This window comes from Barbus barbus, assembly GCF_936440315.1.
Source record: "Barbus barbus genome assembly, chromosome: 15".
NCBI lineage: Eukaryota > Metazoa > Chordata > Actinopteri > Cypriniformes > Cyprinidae > Barbus > Barbus barbus.
In genome coordinates, this window is record NC_136743.1 from 11,161,961 (window position 1) to 11,181,259 (window position 19,299).

The 19,299-nt window shown below is 36.1% G+C and overlaps 1 protein-coding gene across 1 annotated transcript in view; it reads right to left on the bottom strand.

Annotated features, from left to right (window-relative positions):
• Nucleotides 1–7,360: 7,360 nt before the first annotated feature.
• LOC306881878 (laminin subunit gamma-1-like) overlaps nucleotides 7,361–19,299 on the bottom strand; it is a 68,804-nt gene continuing 56,865 nt past the window's right edge. The window contains exons 8-28 of the mRNA XM_079436214.1: nucleotides 16,701–16,837; nucleotides 16,444–16,566; nucleotides 16,161–16,350; nucleotides 15,502–15,614; nucleotides 15,131–15,352; nucleotides 14,516–14,704; nucleotides 14,182–14,427; nucleotides 13,392–13,545; nucleotides 13,162–13,304; nucleotides 12,890–13,068; nucleotides 12,636–12,792; nucleotides 12,090–12,295; nucleotides 11,872–11,951; nucleotides 11,644–11,781; nucleotides 11,387–11,531; nucleotides 11,156–11,305; nucleotides 10,468–10,582; nucleotides 10,131–10,330; nucleotides 9,861–10,019; nucleotides 9,678–9,777; nucleotides 7,361–8,596 (exon numbers count right to left, since the gene is read on the bottom strand). Coding sequence (XP_079292340.1) covers nucleotides 8,340–8,596; nucleotides 9,678–9,777; nucleotides 9,861–10,019; nucleotides 10,131–10,330; nucleotides 10,468–10,582; nucleotides 11,156–11,305; nucleotides 11,387–11,531; nucleotides 11,644–11,781; nucleotides 11,872–11,951; nucleotides 12,090–12,295; nucleotides 12,636–12,792; nucleotides 12,890–13,068; nucleotides 13,162–13,304; nucleotides 13,392–13,545; nucleotides 14,182–14,427; nucleotides 14,516–14,704; nucleotides 15,131–15,352; nucleotides 15,502–15,614; nucleotides 16,161–16,350; nucleotides 16,444–16,566; nucleotides 16,701–16,837 — 3,403 coding nt within the window. The 3' untranslated portion in view covers nucleotides 7,361–8,339. The remainder of the gene's footprint in view (nucleotides 8,597–9,677; nucleotides 9,778–9,860; nucleotides 10,020–10,130; nucleotides 10,331–10,467; nucleotides 10,583–11,155; nucleotides 11,306–11,386; nucleotides 11,532–11,643; nucleotides 11,782–11,871; nucleotides 11,952–12,089; nucleotides 12,296–12,635; nucleotides 12,793–12,889; nucleotides 13,069–13,161; nucleotides 13,305–13,391; nucleotides 13,546–14,181; nucleotides 14,428–14,515; nucleotides 14,705–15,130; nucleotides 15,353–15,501; nucleotides 15,615–16,160; nucleotides 16,351–16,443; nucleotides 16,567–16,700; nucleotides 16,838–19,299) is intronic.

A 19,299-nucleotide genomic window follows, 5' to 3' on the forward strand; every position in this document is an offset into this window, starting at 1 on the left:
AGAAGATAAACATTAAATAAACCAATTTTAAAAATGTAGTCTATTATTTAAATTCATGTCCATGTATTTAAAAAAAAAAGTAATTTAAAATAAAAATAAAAACTGATTTAATGACTCTAAAATGTCAAGTATGAAGTACTAAAACATTTAAATATATGAGTGAACAAAATATTGAAAATGTTATATATATATATATATATATATGTGTGTGTGTGTGTGTGTGTGTGTGTGTGTGTGTGTGTGGGCTATATGAAAAAATGTTGTTCCAAATTCCTTATGGTAAAACATTATTCTCTTTAAAAATCGTAAAATATTTAATAATTGTAAAATAATAAGGCAAGGCAAGGCATTTTTATTTCTAAAGCACATTAAAAAATGTTTTTGCTGATGACCAAAGTGCTGTAAATCTAAAATGTAAATCAAATACAAAAATTAACAAGGAGATACAGTACAATAAAATAGATAGACTGACAAGACAAGACAACACAACACCCTGAATTAAAAGGATTACATTGAGCCAAAAGCCAAAGAAAAAGATATGTTTTCAGTGAAGATTTAAAGGAATCAACATCAGACGACAGCCTGTGTACATGTGTACCTGCACATAATAATAATAATAATAATTATTATTATTATCATTATTATTAAGTTCTAGAAGTTCATATCATGGCAAGAGAATGATGTCAAAGGGAACCACACCTAATGAAGACCAAACCACCAAATTGAAGCCATAGAAATGTAGCAATTGCAAACAGTCTGAGATTGCAGTTTTCTTCTTTACCACACAATCATCTACAGGCATTTTTATGCAGAATAACTGATCCACAAGATAGCATTGCAATACAAAACAATAAAACAATAAAAACAACTTTCAATACATCAAGTGAACTTAAAGAACACACTACAGACATTAAAGGCCTAGAAAGTACCTCACTTATTGTGAGCTATATTTTATTTATTCAGTGTTTGTGGTTTACAAATGATATAATGTCTGTACTAGCACTGAATCACTGTAGTGTTGAACTGGGTACATGGATAATGACTTACTGTAGCACTGAATCATATGCCATTTGGCATCTTTTTAGTTATTTACAGTATCTTGAAAATGAGTAGTAAACAAAAAAACATTTGACTGTTGCTTAGATATCAAAACTACAGCTGTCATCAAAATACCGGCACAAACTGAACCGCACTGGTAGAACAGCCAAATAAACTGCACTCATGAAAAATCCAAGGCCTGAGGGCAGTGAATTTCTGGCTACGCCCTGTCACGAACTCTCCGAGAGGAAAGGAGAGACGCTGGGCTGAGTCAGAGGTGTCTCAGCTACGCATTACCAAAACACACCCAAACATCCAGCGCCACACATCTTTATCTTCCACACCTTGTTCCTCACACAGACGCAGCGAGCCCCACCTAAAGCTCTCCAGGTAAACATGCTCATACCCTTCCCCTCCGGCCATAGAGAACGGCATGGTGTAGTGTGAAGCACACCCTGTCTGCCGCTCACAGGACGCTGCCAGCGCCACACCCTCACACGCACACACACACACACACACACACACACACACTGTGACAGGACACGATAAGAAACAGTGAGAGAGAATGGGAAAGTCTCATAAGGCCTCTAATAGATTACTGAGAATAATCAAAATACAAGAAATAACCTGCCTCTTAGTTATTACATCAAGAAAACACTGCAAATTTAATTTGATGTCTTTCTATAGGTTTTGTACTGATGTGTATTTATTCACTCCAGTGAATATACATATATTTTGTATATTCACTGGTGTAAATATATACAATATTAATGTCATTACAATAATATATAATGTGTCATATTTAAAATAAAAAAGTATGAATGTCATTGCATTATTAATGTATATTGTGGCATCTCTTGAAAATATAATAAAGTAAATAGACATGCATGAATGCCAATTAATTAAAATATAAATATATATTTTTTAAAAAATTATAAATGTCATTGGATTAATGTATATTGTGGCATTATTTCAAATAAAATAAAATAAAATAAAATAACAAATAAAATAAATCAATGTTGAAAGTTGTGGTGCTTAATGTTTTATTTTTATGGAAACCATAATTAATTTTTTTCAGGATTCTTCAATGAACTAAAAAGTTCAAAAGAACAATTTATTTTAAATTATATATATATATATATATATATATATATATATATATTTCTAATATTTGAAATGTTCTTAATGTTACTTTGGATTTATTTAAAATACAATAAAGTAAAAATAAAATAAAGTAAAATAGAAATGTATAAATGTCATTGCATTATGTATTGTGGACTACATTTAAAATAAAATGAAATGAAAAAATATATATATTATCGATATACTACTTAAAGAAAAATACAACAAACTCTTTCTATATAAAACATTTCACAATAGAGGTTTGTTAAATTTGAAATGATAAAACTATAAGATAAGATTTAAATTTAAGAACAAAACCATTTGTTTTTTTATATTTTGATATCTAATCAGACACATTAACTTAATAAGTGTCCCAATTCTTTTTGGACCATTGTGTGCATTTGCAATAAGTCAGTTATTTTGTAATAAAGATTTAAATTCAGTTGAATGACCATAAAAGTTATAATAAACTCATTTGATTCGACTGATTTGACTCTGCAGATGACAGTTCATATGATAGCTCCTTTCAATCCAGTCATGAGTCTGGTGGATTTTGAGAAAAACCCTCTTAATTTCTTTTTTTAGAGTCATGACTGCCAGCATAGTAAAGAGAGCCCCTTATGTTAAAGATGTAAATGACTTTTGGAAACTCTGTTAAGGCCAAAACTGGCACAATGCTTTTCATTATGTGTCTAGTTCACATTTTGTACTTTCAGGCTTGTGGAGGAGAAAAACACATTTAATCAAATTTAATCGGATATGAAACGCAACCGCATATGATGATGGCCGCTGAGTCATGGCGAAGCCTTACCAAATGTATTTAGGAATGATATTGCTAATAGTGTCAGATGAGTGAATCTGTCTGTAACACTGACCGACTAGATTTGGTAATGAGTCTGTGTCATTTCCTGCGCAGCAATAAAGACACAGACAGGCCTACACAACACTGTTTACTGCACTGCTATTATGATACGAATACGGTTGAACTATGCTGTACACTATAGATTAATAATCTGAAAAATATTTTTGACTATAGGCCTACATATAAACTATTATGTATTTAATGTTAATGTACTATATATAATCTTCAGCAGGGTTTTCAAACAGGGTCCAGGGACCCATAGAAGACCACAAGAGGGTGGTATAGAAGGTCCATGCACAATTTGGGACAAAAAATAAATATCTTTTTTTTACAAAATATATTTTTGAGAGATTTGTTCAGGGTTTTGAAGGAAGTCTCTTATACTCATGAAGGCAGCATTATTTTTTTGATCAAAAATACAGTAAGAATGTGAAATATTACAATTTTAAATAACGGTTTTCCCTCAATAAACTCCTAATTTACTTCTGGCGGGTTAAGGGATCTAGATGACCATGTTGGTCATGCAGAATATGGCATTAATATGTTCCCAATAAATGATAATTAACAGCCAATATGCTAGTAATACGCATGCTAATAAGCAAAGTTAACAGTGAGGATTGGTCCGTAAAATAAAGTGTACCCAATATTTCTTATGTTTTTATCAATGTTGAGAACAGTTGTGATATTTAACGGAAAGCATGAAACATTCTTTTTAGGATTCTTTGATGAACTGAAAGTTTAAAAAAAGAGCACTTATTTGAAATATAACCCCCCCCCCCCCATTTTAAATTCATTTACTGTTACTTTTGATCAATTTCATGCATCCTTGCTAAATAAAAGAAAATTTAAAGAAATAATAATACAGCAAACAAACAGACATGAGGAGAATGGAAGTGTTCCATAATGGATGCCTCCGACGAATATGCCAGATTTTTTGGCCTAATAAGATCTCCAACAATGAACTGTATGAGAAAACGGGAAGTTGGAGTATGATTAAGGAGATTACGCATAGACGTCTGAGATGGCTGGGACATGTGTTGAGAATGGAACAGGACCGCATCACAAAAATCGCCTTAAGATGGACACCACCTGGCAAAAGAAAACCTGGGAGAACCCAAAAGCACCTGGCGCAGAACTGTGTCACACAAGAGCCGAAACAGATGAATCTGTCATGGGGAGAGAAGCCCAACATGCTGCCAGGGACTGAATGCAATGGAGAGTGCTCATTGAAGCCTTATGTCCCATAGGGGACGAAGAGGAGTAATAATAAATAAATAAAAAACCTTACTGACCGCAAACTTTAGAATTTCACACTTATTTACATACTGATTGATTGTTTGATTGAGATTACGGTTTAACTTTGCTTTAAAAAAACGGTCAAAAATAATGATAAATAATCTTAATTACTTTATGACAGCCCAAGCTTTTAATAGAAGGAATTAAACAAATATATATTTTAGTGCTGAGCAACGATTAAGCGCGTCCAAAATAAAAGTTTTTGTGTACATAATAAATATACAGTGCCCTCCAAAAGTACTGGAACAGTAAAGACAAAATTGCTCTGTTGGCTGTGGAGTCAAGACATTTACAAATATGATTAAAAGATGAATATGAGACAAAACTACAGAATGTCACATTTTATTATTGGGTGATTCAACATAGATGTTTTACCAGCTAAGAAGATCAGCACTTTTAGAGTTTCATCCCTCTATCTGATGTGAGCATAAGTATTGGGACAGTTGTCTCTCAGGTCTTTCTAAGTGATCAGCTGTGTCCTGTTGCATTAATTCTTCAGATATTAAAAGCAGGGAATGTGTCGTATCAGTTATATCCATTAGTTCTGTATTCTGAATCTTGCATTCGATGATGACACACACAAACCAGGATGAAGACGAGGGAGCTGACTTTGAGAGAAAAGCAAGCAATTTGGATGCTAAAAGAAAAGAGGAAGTCAGTTAGAGCTCTAGCAAAAACAAAGGGCATGGAGAAATCGAGAGTTTGGAAACCACCAGCAACCAACAAGCAATGACCTGATCGGCTGAGAAAACAACAGTAGTTGATGACAGACAAATCATAAAAGCTGTGAAAATGAATCCTAAAAGATGTGTCTGTAAAATCACCAACAACTTCCAGAAAGCTGGGGTGATGCTCTGACAATTTACTGTCCTCAGGAAACTTTGACACAGAATTACAGATGCTACACAGCAAGATGCAAACCTCTGACCAGCACCAAAAATAGAAAGGCAAGATTAGAGTTGGCAAAAAAGCACAAAGGTGAGCCAGAAGAGTTTTGGAACTGTGTTTATGGACCAATGAGACAAAGATGAACCTTTATCTAAGTGATGGGAAAACAAAAATGTGGAGAAAAAAGGGAACTGCAAATGATCCCAAGCATACAGCCTCATCTGTAAAGCATGGTGGAGGTGGTGTCATGGCCTGGGCATGCATGGCTGCCTCTGGAACAGGCCCTCTCAACTTTACTGATGACTTAATGTATGATGACAGTAGCAAAATGAATTTGGAAGGGTGCAAATCCATCTTGCCTACCAATATTCAAGAAAATGCCACCAGATTCATTGGGAAGTGCTTCATATTGCATCAGGACAATGACCCAAAACACCCTGCCACTTCAGTCAAGGAATTTATAAGGGCAAAGAAATGGAAAGTCTTAGATTGCCCAAGTCAATCTCCAGATTTAAATCCGATTGAACATGAATTTCACCAGCTGAAGAGGAGAGTAAAGGCAGAAACTCCCCAAAACAAGCAACAATTGGAATTGGCTGCATTAAAGGCTGGGAAAAGCATTTCAAAGGATGAGACCAAGAGTCTGGAGATGTCTATGGGTCACAGACTCACTGCTGTGATTGTGATCAAGGGATCTGCAACTAAATATCTTTTAATCTTTGATATCTGCCTTATGTTCAACTGTCCCAATATTTACGCTCACATCAATGAGTGGGATGAACTCTAAAAGTGCTTTTCTTTTTATTTGGTAAAACATGTATGTGTTGAAACGGCTAATAATAAAATGTGACATTCTGTAGTTTTGTCTCATATTCATCTTTTAATCATATTTGCAAATGTCTTGACTCCACAGCCAACAGAGCAATTTTGTCTTTACTGTTCCAGTACTTATGGAGGGCACTGTGTGTGTGTGTGTGTGTATGTATATATATATATATATATATATATATATATATATATTTCCTTATATGCCCCAGGGAAAGCAAGAATATATCAAATGTGTACCTTGAATGCAACGCAAGTGACTGCTAAATGCATAAATTAAAAAAGTAAATGTTTCGTAGAGTTTAAAATTCATATTTTAGAAAAGGGGTTCCCTTGCATTGTCATAATATTTGGGAATTCTTAACTTTTCGAACTTCTGAAACCTGCTGTTCTGGGGCACTCAATCACACACACAGTAATATAAAAGAACAGAAACTGAAGCAGAACAACACACTGGCGAGTCCTGTAATAACCACTGTTTATTATTCAAATGTTACAATTGAATTTACAGGCAAATGGGTAACAAGCAGAGGTGTGTCAGGTCCTTTGGGTGTGTGTTTGTCAATGCCTTGATTAAAACAGAAGGAAGAGAGTCTTTAAAAACCATTACACTCTCTAGAACCAAAGGACCACATAAAGTCTGTGCAGCAAACACATAATCTAACTGCAGAACAACAGATCACAAATACTTGATACTTTATAAATTAAAAATACTGTTTTATACATAAACGTGTACGTGTTGCACTTATGTCCACAGTGGTAGCGAGGGGAGGTCTATATCTAATCTAATGCTTTATAGTGGCACTTTCCACAGTTGAAGCTCTCAATGTGTCAGCCGAGGAACCGCTCAATTTAGCAAACCTGTCCGAGTACGACTGTAACTGAAGACACTGCGGATGCGTTAACAGTAAGAAACAGTGAAATGTACTAAACCATCAAAGATCTCTTTAACTTAAGATGTGACGTCCACATTTAGAGGATTACATCCAAACGTTTAGGGACGCTTAAAAAATATAATTTCAAACGTTTAAAAAAGATGGTTAACTAGCAATGTGCGATTAAGCTTACCATCTCAAGTAAAGCAAATCATTCCAATAAACATGAATTATTAGAGACATATGTGGATCATGTGTGGGGGTGTGCAAGTTAAAGGGTCAAGACATCACGCATCACCATCCGCTGAAAATTAACCACAAATAAAATAATTGATAGAGCTATGATGCAACATTGAGCCATGTATACAGGCAAGCGTATTATACCACAGAACATTTTATATATATATAATTATATATATTATGCAGAAGTTTTGGCTGATTTTTTTTGTTTTTTCTCGCAAATGAACCAATAAGGTGGCTGGTTGGGTCTTGGGTTTAAAAATCAGCCGTTCCTGAATCATTTAACCATATTTACAAAAAAAAGAAAAAAAAAAACATTCACACAAAAATATAACATTTGAAATAATTATTAGCACCAGTGTATCAGATAAAAGTCTTGCTACGCAAATGTACAAAGTTGCATAGTGTTGAGTTTTGCTCATGTTAATGTGTTTTGCAGGACACCAGTAATAAGCAGCAGCGTCTGAAAAAAAAAATCAAAAACACAAAACTGAAATGTCTGGCAACCATGAAATGTATAAAGTCAGTTGAGCCATGCAGGGATTTTCTCAACTTTTAGTACAGAACTACTTATATACACATGAACTGAAATACTGTATTTACGTGTACAACTCTCTCTCGGTACCAAATATAGCACGAGGGGCGAAAGATGATGCGCATTACAAACAAATTAAGATTCCTTCACTGTTAGCTTTGAGCAAATAGCGTTATCGATGATGATGTACATTAGCTTAAGTAGCAAACTTCCTCAAACAAACGCCTTGGGGCTTCTGATTAGGTCGGAATTCTGATTCGGTTGTAAAGGTTTGAGAGGAAGAGCTGGAGGTGGTGCAGTCATGTGGGTTCAACTCGAGGCCTCTAACAGCTCACACACACACACACACACACACACACACACACAAACACACACACACACACAAAACACGGCCATTACTTGGAGTTCTCTTCACGTAGTATTTCTGCATATCAAAAAATTCAAAGCTGCTTTTGTCTTCTGTTTGTAAAACATGATTTCGAAGAAACGTGTAGAAATACAAAAACAATAACCTAATAAAAGGAAATAAAATGCAAGTAAAAGATTTAGAAACAAAACAAAGCCTGTTTTGGTTGAGGGTGGAGGTCCGCGGCACGGATGAGGGATGTGGAAGAACACAGGGAGTGTAAAGCAGACGGAGCAGTGTAGCGTGGAGAGCTTAAGGCCGCTCCAGAGACGGAGTGTTGAAGCAGCCTTCTGGCAGAGTGTTCTTGATGTCGTTGAGATTAGCGATGTCTGCTCTAATCTCTCGGATCTGACGGTCGTAATCGCTGATCATATCCTCCTGGCTCTTGGCGATGTCGTTCAGCTCCTTCAGCTTCCTGTCCAGCTCACTTCCTACCATCTTCTCCTTGGCTTCTTTTAGAGCACTATCGATCTGATTCAGCTTGCTCAGATCTACCTTATCGATGTTGCCTGGAAGAGTATAAGGTGGAGTTATATTAAAATGTCTATTAAGAGGTCATTACATTTCACAGAAATTAGTTCTTGCACAATATATAATAAGGAAAATGAAAATTATCATCAATACCAACAATGGTATAAGCTAAAAATGTTCTTTTCTCTACATTTTGGTTAGCCAGATAACATCTTAGCCTATTAGCTTACCAGTGTTGTTGTAATATTGGTAACACTTTAGTATAGGGACCAATTCTCACCATGAACTAGTTTTTATTAGCATGCCCATTATTAACATTGGCTGTTTACTAGTACTTATAAAGCACATATTCTGCATGTCCACATTCTACATCCTACCCAATACCTAAACTTAACAACTACCTTACGAACTATTAATAAATAGCAAATTAGGAGTTTGAGGCAAAGGACCTTAAAATAAAGTGTCCATATTATATTATTGGATTAGCTTTTAATTTGAATATTTTTAATATAATTATTTTAAGATTTTCAGTTTTCATTTAAAATTTAGTTTTTTTTGTCATTTCATTTTTAAAAAATATTTCTATTTAGCTTTAATTTTTAGTAATTTTAGCACCCATTTAATTTCAGTTAGCTACAAAGGCAACATTTATAATTTTCAGTTGTTTTTCCATTTAATTGTATATAAAGATTTCCTTTGGATGTTTTTGCCTTTATTGTTATAGGACAGTGTAGATAAGACAGCAAGCGAGAGAGAGGAGGGGCCAGATTGGGAAAGTTCCTCGAGTCGGGATTCGAACTCGGGACGCCCTTAGAGCAACGACAAGCGACAAGGTTTTCATTTAATATTAATATTTAATTTCAGCTTGGTTTAAACAACTGTAAACCTTTTTTAGTGGTTCTAATTTATAGTTCAAAATGGCAATAACTGGAAAAGCTCTTGATAATACAAAATATCACGATAACACAACGTCTTTGAATAAACATTGAGGAAGGGGGATGAGATCTTGCATGACACAGGAAATAAACAGTATGATTTCAAACTTTTTTTGTTTTAATGATTGGTTATTTTTTCTGTGATGAAAATGTGGATTATTGATTAGCAACTAGAGAGTCTTACCGAGCTGGCCTAATAATTCATTGATTGTGTTCAGCACTGTCCTGACAGCGTTTTTGGCTTTCCTGGCATTGCCCTCAGCTTCTTTAGCATTATCAGAAGCCTGCGAAGGAAAGCAAAGTCAATACAAAGTCAAAATATGGCTATAAAACAAACTGCACACAAATAGTCAAGGCCATAACCCACCATGGCCGCCATCATCATGTCGGCATCCGCCTCAGCTTTCTTCTTCTCCAGCTCTTTCTCAGCAGCTGTCAGCTGGTCAATCATGTTGTTCACCTCTCCATCCAGTTTCATGGTGTCGTCAAAAGCTTTTTCCGCATCTGCTTTTGTCTTTGCCGAACCCTGATTAAAAGCAAACAAATTGAATAAAGTAAGGTACTGTTTGATAAGGAAACGGACATCCCACAACTTTTGAATGGTTTTGATGCTCTTCATCTAAAACTCAACATGTACCTTCTGCACATCATTAGCAATTTTCTCAGCTTCCTCTGCCTTCCCCTTAGCTTCTTTAGCATCAGCAGCTGCATTGCCTAAAGCCGCCTCGGCCCGTCGTGTCTTCTCATTGGCTTCATTGATCGTCGCATTGATTTCTGGGATTCGCCTCATAGCATCCTCAGCAGCAGTTTTGTTGTCATTCACTCTCCTGTCAAAGTCTAAAAATACATTTAAAAAAAATATATATATATATTATTTGAATATTTATGTTTTTATTTATTCTGATATTTAGATCTTTATTCTCTCTCTCTAAAATATAAAATATCAAAATATAAAAGTTATTTTACACAATGACCTCTAAGGTTGTTCAGTATGTCCTGGGCCTCTTGGAAAGTAGATTTTCCTTTTTTCGCCGCCTCTTCAGCCAAAGCCTTTGCTGCGTCTGCACGTGCCAACAACTGATCAGCCGTCTGAAGAAAACACAGGTGGAAAAAGAGTTGGAAAACACAGAAAGGTTGAGTTTTTACACTGCTGTCTTCAATGACTTGTCTGGCTAACATTCGAAATGTGAAATTATGCACTTACAAGAAATTTACTGTGTTTATCATGAACATACTTGTAGGAATGAAAAGCAATACTGTGGAGGAACAAATACGCAATATATTTCACATCTAGTCTAAAAATAATGCTATTCATAAAATCCCAAGCTTTATCAAACATCTCAAAAAGTAACTCGCACTGTGAGCAGGTTTCATAAGAACAATGTCTGAGTTCATGGTCCAGCTCTTTCATTAAGAGCATGACATTTAACTCAATCAGATTAGGATGAGACTATAGACTATGACCAGCACCATTACTTGTCTCTCATCAGTATCATTTAAGTGGCTCCTGGGCCTCATGGCATGTGCTTAGCTCTTACATATTCACAGAGCTGCAACTAAATATTCTCATTGTTTCTTTCTTAGACTCCTATGACTGACTTTAAAAACTCCAAGACAGAACAAAACAGACAGAGTACATTAAAAGTAAAAAAGCATATGTACCTGTTGCTCAGTCTTTCCTTTTTCCAATAGTTTGCGGACTTCTGTCTCTTTGCCCCTCAGGTCCTCTCTCAGGTCATTGTACTCCTTCTCAGTCTTGTCTATCAGTTTGTCCAGGTCTGAAGCCTCCTTCTTAATCTTATTGGCCTCATCCTGAGGGAAATTCAAGAGATTGGATTATAGATGCATCCAAGTTGATTCAGTAAGAATTATAATTCATTATAAAACCAGCACCTCCAATGTTTTGGTGTCGATTGGGGGCAAGCTGGTCAGGTTAGCGTAGATCTTTAGAGCTTTGTTTCCTGCCTCTTCTGCTTCAGCATGTACTTTAGCAGCCTGTTTCTCCAGGTTCTTGGCCAGATCTTTTGCTTCAACATATCTGAGCACATTTGAACAGCATTTTAGACCATCTGCATTTGAAATGTTTTCTTAAAATCAGATGACAGAATATTGACAAGACGAGAAAGTCACATGCGGTGTCCAAGACATACTTCCTGTTGAGTTCATCAATGTCGCTGCTTGTTTTGTTCTCGCCGTCGAGCGCCTTCTTTAGCATATTATAGGCTTTAGTGGATGTATCATTGGCGTCCTTCGCGATCTTCTCAATCTGATCTGCATCTGCTTTATGTCTGTGTAAAGAGCCATAGAAAAATGTTAGTGGTACGAAAAAACTATTAGGTGGTACGAAAATATTAACAGTATGAAATACTGTAACTCACTTTTCGGACAGTTTGCGGGCTTCCTCTGCCAGAAGTGTCATATTGTTTGGATCTCCAGAGGTTGTGGGTATTTTAATGTCCTATGGGAACAGACAAAAAGGATGAAAATAAAGAAATATTGGCAACTAGGAGACATTTTAATGGACTCCACTACCATTAGCTGAAGTTATTTGTGGAACATTACACATGCTCTCTTGGCGGTGTAGTAGAAATCTCACCACTTTACTGATGGCCTCCTTGGCTTTGTCCAGCTCCTCTCTAGCAGTGTTGATCAGGTTCTCTGCGTCACGGACTCTGTTTCGTGCTCGATCTGCCTGCGTTCCTGTGTTGTCCACAGTGTTCTTGATGTTCTGCAGTCGGTTCCACTGGTTGTTCAGGGTCTTGTTGATGTTGTTTAGACGGTCCAAAAGGCCTTTATCCACTTCTGTATGAAAGATAAAAGAATAATGAAGCAAAGTAAAATGTATCTGCTTTACTATTAAATGAAAACATAATGAACCAATTTCTTTCCCTTTTTTGGCTTTTTCAAATATCTTTTAGTTTTTATTTCATGTAGTTATGCAATTTGGAAGTCCTATTAATTATTTAAAAATCAGATTTAAAAAAATAAATACATTTAAATAATGTAAATAGCGGACGAATAGCATGTCATGCTATTTAAAATAATATTTAAAATGATAATAATAATAATAATAATAAATAAGTATTAGAACTATAAAAACTATAAGAAATATTTAGAACATTTCTATATTGATAGACAATACCTTTGCTAGCCTGAGCCTCTTCCAGTAAGTCCATTATTGTTTTCTCTGCCTCCTTCAGTCTGTCCTCAAAGGCCTTGTCACTCACTGTATTCTCAGTGTTGTCCAGATTATCAATCAAATTCTGTAGGTCATGAAGCTTCTGTCTCTGCTGGTTCACCTGTACAGAAAACAACAACAAAAAAAACAGGAGGTATTAGAAGTTGTCTGTTCTGTTATAAAACAAAACATGCTGTGTTCATAAGATGATCTCTTACCTTGTCTCTGACCAGGCTGTAACAGTTGGGACACTGCTGGCAACCTGGTGTGGAGCGGTTGTAGAAGTAGTTCTCCTCACACATGTCACAGCGAGCTCCCACAAAGCCTGGGAGACACTGACAACGACCGTCTTCCTTGCACTGAGCAGACTCGGAGCCTTCTGGGTCACAGTCACAAGCTACAAAACAAACCAATGGTTATGGAACAAATCTAAACGAATAAAGTAATTCTGCATTTAGTGCTGCTAAGGCAAAATAACAGGACAACATACGTTTGCAACCCGACGAACTGAATCCAAAGAAGTTGACCTCACAGCGCTCACATTGTTGACCTGTGACCCCAGGCTGACACTCGCATTGGCCGCTAACGATATCACACTGACCATTTGTGGAGCCAATAGAGTTGCAGTTGCATCTAGGGAAACAAATGTAAGGATTTGTTTTAAACTTGCAGGTTTGTCGAGGTCAATGAAAGAATGAGAGAGAGAAATAACTCAAATACCGTTCACAGCCCTTGCCGCTCTGTAGGTTGTAGAAACCGGGCTCACATGCATTGCAGTCTCTGTTAATGACATGGGGAAGACACTGACACTGACCCGTCACCTGAGAGCAAGTCGTCTTCCTGTCCACTGTACCGTATGGAGAGCACGAGCATTCTGCAGATGTGGAAAAATTAAATAAAAATTCATTTTTAAACATTTTAAATTGCAATGTTTCACAATATAACAGTTTTTAATGTAGTTTTGATCACATATATGCAATTTGATCACATATATGCAATTTTGGTGATGAGAAAAATCTTACTGACCCTAAACGTCTTATTTTTGGTTTTTATATATTTTATTATTCCTAAAAATACTGCAATACTGTGAAATATTATTACATAAAAATATATTATTATTATTGTCATTTTTTTTTACATTTTACAATGTAATTTTTTTTCTGCAAAGCTGAACAGCCATCAATTCAGTCTTTACATAATCCTTCAGAAATCATTCTAAGATGCTGATTTGGTACTCAAGAAACATTTATTATTGTTATTATTATTAGTGTTAAAAAAAAAAAAAACTGTTGTTCTGCTTAATATTTTTGTGGAAACTGATATACTTTTCCTGAATTCTTTGATTAGTTCAAAAGAATCAAGAACATCCATTTCGAAATAGTTTGTAACATATTAAATGTCTTTACTGCCACTTTTGAAGAATTTAAAGCATTTCTGCTAAATAAAAGTACTAATTTCTTTTTGAATGATCTTACTTTTGAAATGGTAGTATTTAGTTTGTTTCACTTACGTTTGCATTTGTCAGCTACATTTGCGGCACGTGCATCACCGTAGAAACCCTCTTTGCAACGGTCGCAGAAGACGCCGACAGTGTTGTAAATGCACTTGAGGCACTCGCCCGTCTCTCGGTTACAGTTGCCCACAGCATTGGGGTCGATGTTGTTATTACAGCTGCAGGCACGGCATGCCCTGACTGGACCATTTTCACCAAGAGGGTTCCCAAAAAAGCCATCATCACATAGTTCACACCTCTTACCTGGAGACAGTTAAAGTTGGGGATGATCATGTGCTATATTATTTACTATACTGAATCTCTAAACAGATTGAATGCTCAGAGCCTGTACCTGTGGTTCCAGTTGGGCAGTTTGTACAGACCACCTCTTTGGTCCTGGACAAGGCGATACACGTGGCACCTGCGGGGCAGGGACAGGGTTTACAGTCTGAAGATGAGCCGACTGTAGATTCACCATAGAACCCGTCTTTACACCTCTCGCAGCTCATGCCGGCGGTGTTGTGCTGGCAGTTACACATTCCTGCAAGTACAAAAAGTTACCATGTAATACCACACATCACCACAAGATGGCAACATTATATAAACACAAAGGCAAAAGTAGCACTACTACTCTCCGTTACTCCAGTCTAATATGTACACAGTGAATTTTGTGTAAGCACGGCCCATTTAGAAAAATACCAAAATATGTATTTTCACAACCTTTAGGCCAACTTTCTGGGTTAAAAAAAAAAACAGTCAAAGTACTGACATTATATAATTAAAATCACATCTTTTATTATTTCAATTGCTTTCATGCAGCATGCATCCAAAGTAAATAACCTTCCATAATGCCCTCATCCAGATAATAAACAGTGAAATCAATATCCAGTCTCCTGAGAGCAGATAAGTAAATGATATATCAACACTGTGGCAATGCAATACAAATAAGACATTTGTGATGACAAACCTGTCACAGGGTCACAAGTGTCACTGTGTCCGTTGCAATTGCAGAGCTCGCAACTGCTAAATCGGCCCAGCTCAGGTTGGCTCCTCCTATATCCCAGATCGCACTGCTCACAGTGCTGCCCTAAGTAACCCTGAGGACATGTACACTTCTCAACCCAACGAGCTGGAGTTCCAGGGCCACGGCGGGCAGTCACAAGGGACACGTTGTCTAAATAACCAGCACCTACAGCAGAAACATGATTAAGTATTAGTTAAAATGACCTTAAGAGTCTCGCAACAGAGAACTCAAGGTCATGGTAATCAAACTAATTAAAACACCTTCCTATTTAGTCTTTATACAGTGTCTAAAAACAAAAGCATTAGTAGACGTACTTCTTGCACTGTAGGTTCCACGAATCATAATCGAAGTCAGATTGTACAGAAGTTTCTGGAAGTCAGCGTGTTTCATAGTGGGTCTCCAAGGATTGTCAGTTGTGTCATGGAGTCTAAATGACAAGAGATGATATTTTACATTTCAAGTACATCAGATAAGATACACATATGCATCTAGTGAGCTGCAAAAAGATGAATGAGCTGATTATGAAAACTAAACATGGTAATTAATGTCACAGTATTCTGATGCATTTGATTTTTATAAATAATTGAATGTATTTAATTTACAACATGAACTTAATATTAATCGAAGAACCCAGAAAAATATGTATAAATATTAAGCATCACAAATGTTTTCATAACAATTAGAGATATTTCTTAAGCACCAAATCAGCATATTAGAAAAATTTCTGAAGGATCATGTGACACGTGGAGTAATGGCTGCTGATTCAGCTTTTATCAAAATCACAGTAATAAATTACATTTTAAAATATATTAAAATGGGAAACAGTTAAATTATAATAATATTTCACAATATATTACTGATTTGGTGTATTTTTATGTACTTCAATATGTAAATCTTAAAAAATCTGACTCATTTGATTTAAGCAATTACCATCCCTAGTTTAAAAAAAAAAAAAAGAACTCAAAGACCTCACCTAAACACAAAGGTTTGTGTCTCCTCTCCTGGGTAGGAATTGCCCTGGGCAATAAGTGGCACAGCAACACGATGCCCAGCCCCTTCCAGCACAATGTCCTCCGCTGACAGTCGAGCATCATGTCGCTGAATCCTGAAGTTCAGCGTGAGGTTCTGACCATAGCTCAGCAGCTGATTACTAAGAAATTTCTCTACAAGAAAATATCCCAGATGATTAGACCAGTCTAATTCATTAAACCTTCTGCCCCTTTAACATACAGAGGAAACCACGTCTGCGATCATACCTGGAGCCACAAAGTAGATGGGGAAGTAGTCTTCTGAGATGAGTGAGATTTCTCGAGAGGTGGGTGACCACTGCACTGGAACGCTAGAGCCGTCTCTATGCTGTCCCTTCCAGCCCTCTTCATCTATTCAAAGTCATGCATAAGATATATTATTCATTCTCCATGTCACCATCCTTTGTAACTGTGGCTGATTTTACATTATAGCATCAGCAATTAGTATAAAGAGGGTGTTGACACTTTATTGGATGGATACTCACCCCTGTCAAAGGTAGAGGTGATTTTGTGTATGTGGTAGCCATCAGCACTTTCACACACAGTGGAATGCTGGAAGCAGAAGCATGGAGTACATCCCTGAGGATTCTGGGGGTCCAGATTAAAGTAGCCCAGTTTACACCTGAGAGAAAGACGCAAAAGGTTATTAGTAATGAGACAGGCTGATTAGATCATCTGTAAAGTTCAGGGACATTTGAACTATTGTCATACTAATTATACATTTGAATTGTCCACATAAATACAATTATTACTACAGTTGTATTCATTTCCCTCTTTACATGCTTCAAAACCACCACACACACACACATCTGTAGCTGAAAACTTCTAACAAAAGGTGTTGTGAAATGCCATGTGATTTCCTCAGCATTAAAAATGACAAATACTATTCTTTGGAGTTGAAGGGAGTGGGAAAAGAGGGAGCAAACATGTCAAGGAGAAGGAATCAACTTTAAAAGACACTGATTGATGGGTCTGCAAATCTACGATCAACTTCTAGAGAAGAGGAACAGCCTCTGAGGTCCTTAAAAAGTGAACAATGAAAGCAGGTTGACTAATCAGTTTTTGTGGATTTCTCTTTAATTTAGCTTTATATAATATTTGACATCATGTTACTCTTGAGGAACATTTGAATAATTAATCAAATTTATTTTATTACTAAATATTGTTTTAATTGCTGCCATGATATTTATTTTAATTATTGTTATAGTAATTACAATTACACTTATAACGTGTTCTAAAACCACCATATATACATCTGTGGATAAAACATTTGGTAACACTTTAGAATAGGGAACACTTATTCACTAATAACTACGATTTTTCCCTAAATAAATTCCTAATTTGCTGCTTATTAATAGTTAGTAAGGTATTTGTTAAGTTTAGGTATTGGGTAGGACTAGGGATTTAGAATAAGGTCATGTAGAATAAGGCATTAATATGTGCTTAATTACTTCTAATAAATGGTTAATATTCTAGTAATATGCATGCTAATAAGCAACTAGTTAAGAGACCTTAAAAATAAAGTGTTACCCTTTAGTTTAGCAACAAATTCTCACTGTTAACTAGTTGCTTATTAGCATGCATATTTCTAGCGCACTGGCTGTTTATTAGTACTTATTAGGCACATATTAATGCCTTATTCTGCTTAACCATATTCTAAATCCCTTAACCAGACCCAATACCTAAACTTAACCACTAACCTGCTAACTATTAATAAGAATTTTCCCTCAATAAACTCCTGATTTGCTTAACAGTTAACAGTGAATGTGTGTTCCCTAATCTAAAGTGTTACCAAACATTCTCACAAAAGGTGTTGTGAAATGTTGTGATATGGTATTTATTCAGCATTAAATTATTGAGAAATACTGTTTTATGATTTGTATGTGGGCCCCACAGGTCATAACATGTAGAGTGAGTGAAGTAACCAGTCCATCAGTTAACATCAGTGAGATCATCTCAAGGCCTCTAAAAACAGGTCACACATTAAACAAGAGCTGTCGCTTCAGACACACACTCCTTTCGTCCTTCCTGAATCTGTCTTTTCACTTCTCCCTCTTTGTCTGCGTGTCTCATGAGTATATACAGCAGGGATTATCCAGTTCATGTGTGGCCAAACTTGGTGACTGAGAGGAATGTCACAGCCGACATATGAATGAAAGGGTTAATGTTTTTTTTGTGGAAATTGCAAGGCAAAAGCAAACCGGAGAGCCGGGATTATGGAAAATCAAACTGGAAATGCCAAATATTTGGGATGCGTGTTTAAATTAAGGCTGCCAATCAATGAAAAAATATCCAGATTATTCAACTGAATTAATCACAATATCAATATTTGTGGAAAAAAATCAAAACAAATGAGTTGATTACAACACTGAACTGTTGTAACTATTGTACTTTATTGTAAAGTTTTTTTTTTTTTTTTAAGAAATGATTACTTTTAGTTCGCAAGAGCACATTAAATCAAAAGTAACAGTGAAGACATGTATCATGCTACAAAGGTTTCTATTTCAAATAAATGCTTTCCATTCATCAAATAATCCTGAAAAAATATATATCATGGTTTCTACTAGAATATTAAGCAGTACAACACTGGTAACATCATCTTTAGCACCAAATCAGCACAGTAGAATGATTCCTGAAGGATCTTGTGACACTGAAGACTGGAGTAATGGCTGCTGAAAACTCAGCTTTGCCATAACAGGAATCAATTACATTTTAAAATACATTAAAACAAAAACTAATTTATTTTTGATCAAATAAATGCAGCCTTGGTGAGTGTAAGAGACTCTTTATTGATTTATTTTATTATTAAAAATAAATCACACTAAATTACAGACACATAATGAAACATGTAGAGAAGGCCCATCACAGTCAACAAGCAGAACACTAGGCTAGTTAAACTTTGGTGACTGCAAGTCTGGAGGCCCTACATGGTCTGGCTGAGGGCTCTCTGCTGGGAAACCTTTGCCATCCCTGAGCTATTTTCTCTTCCATCTGACACTGAGGGTCCTAATTCTGTTTCTCAGACACGCGCATGGCCTCAGAGCCTCTGTGTGTCACCCACATAGGGACTTTCCATAAGAAAAA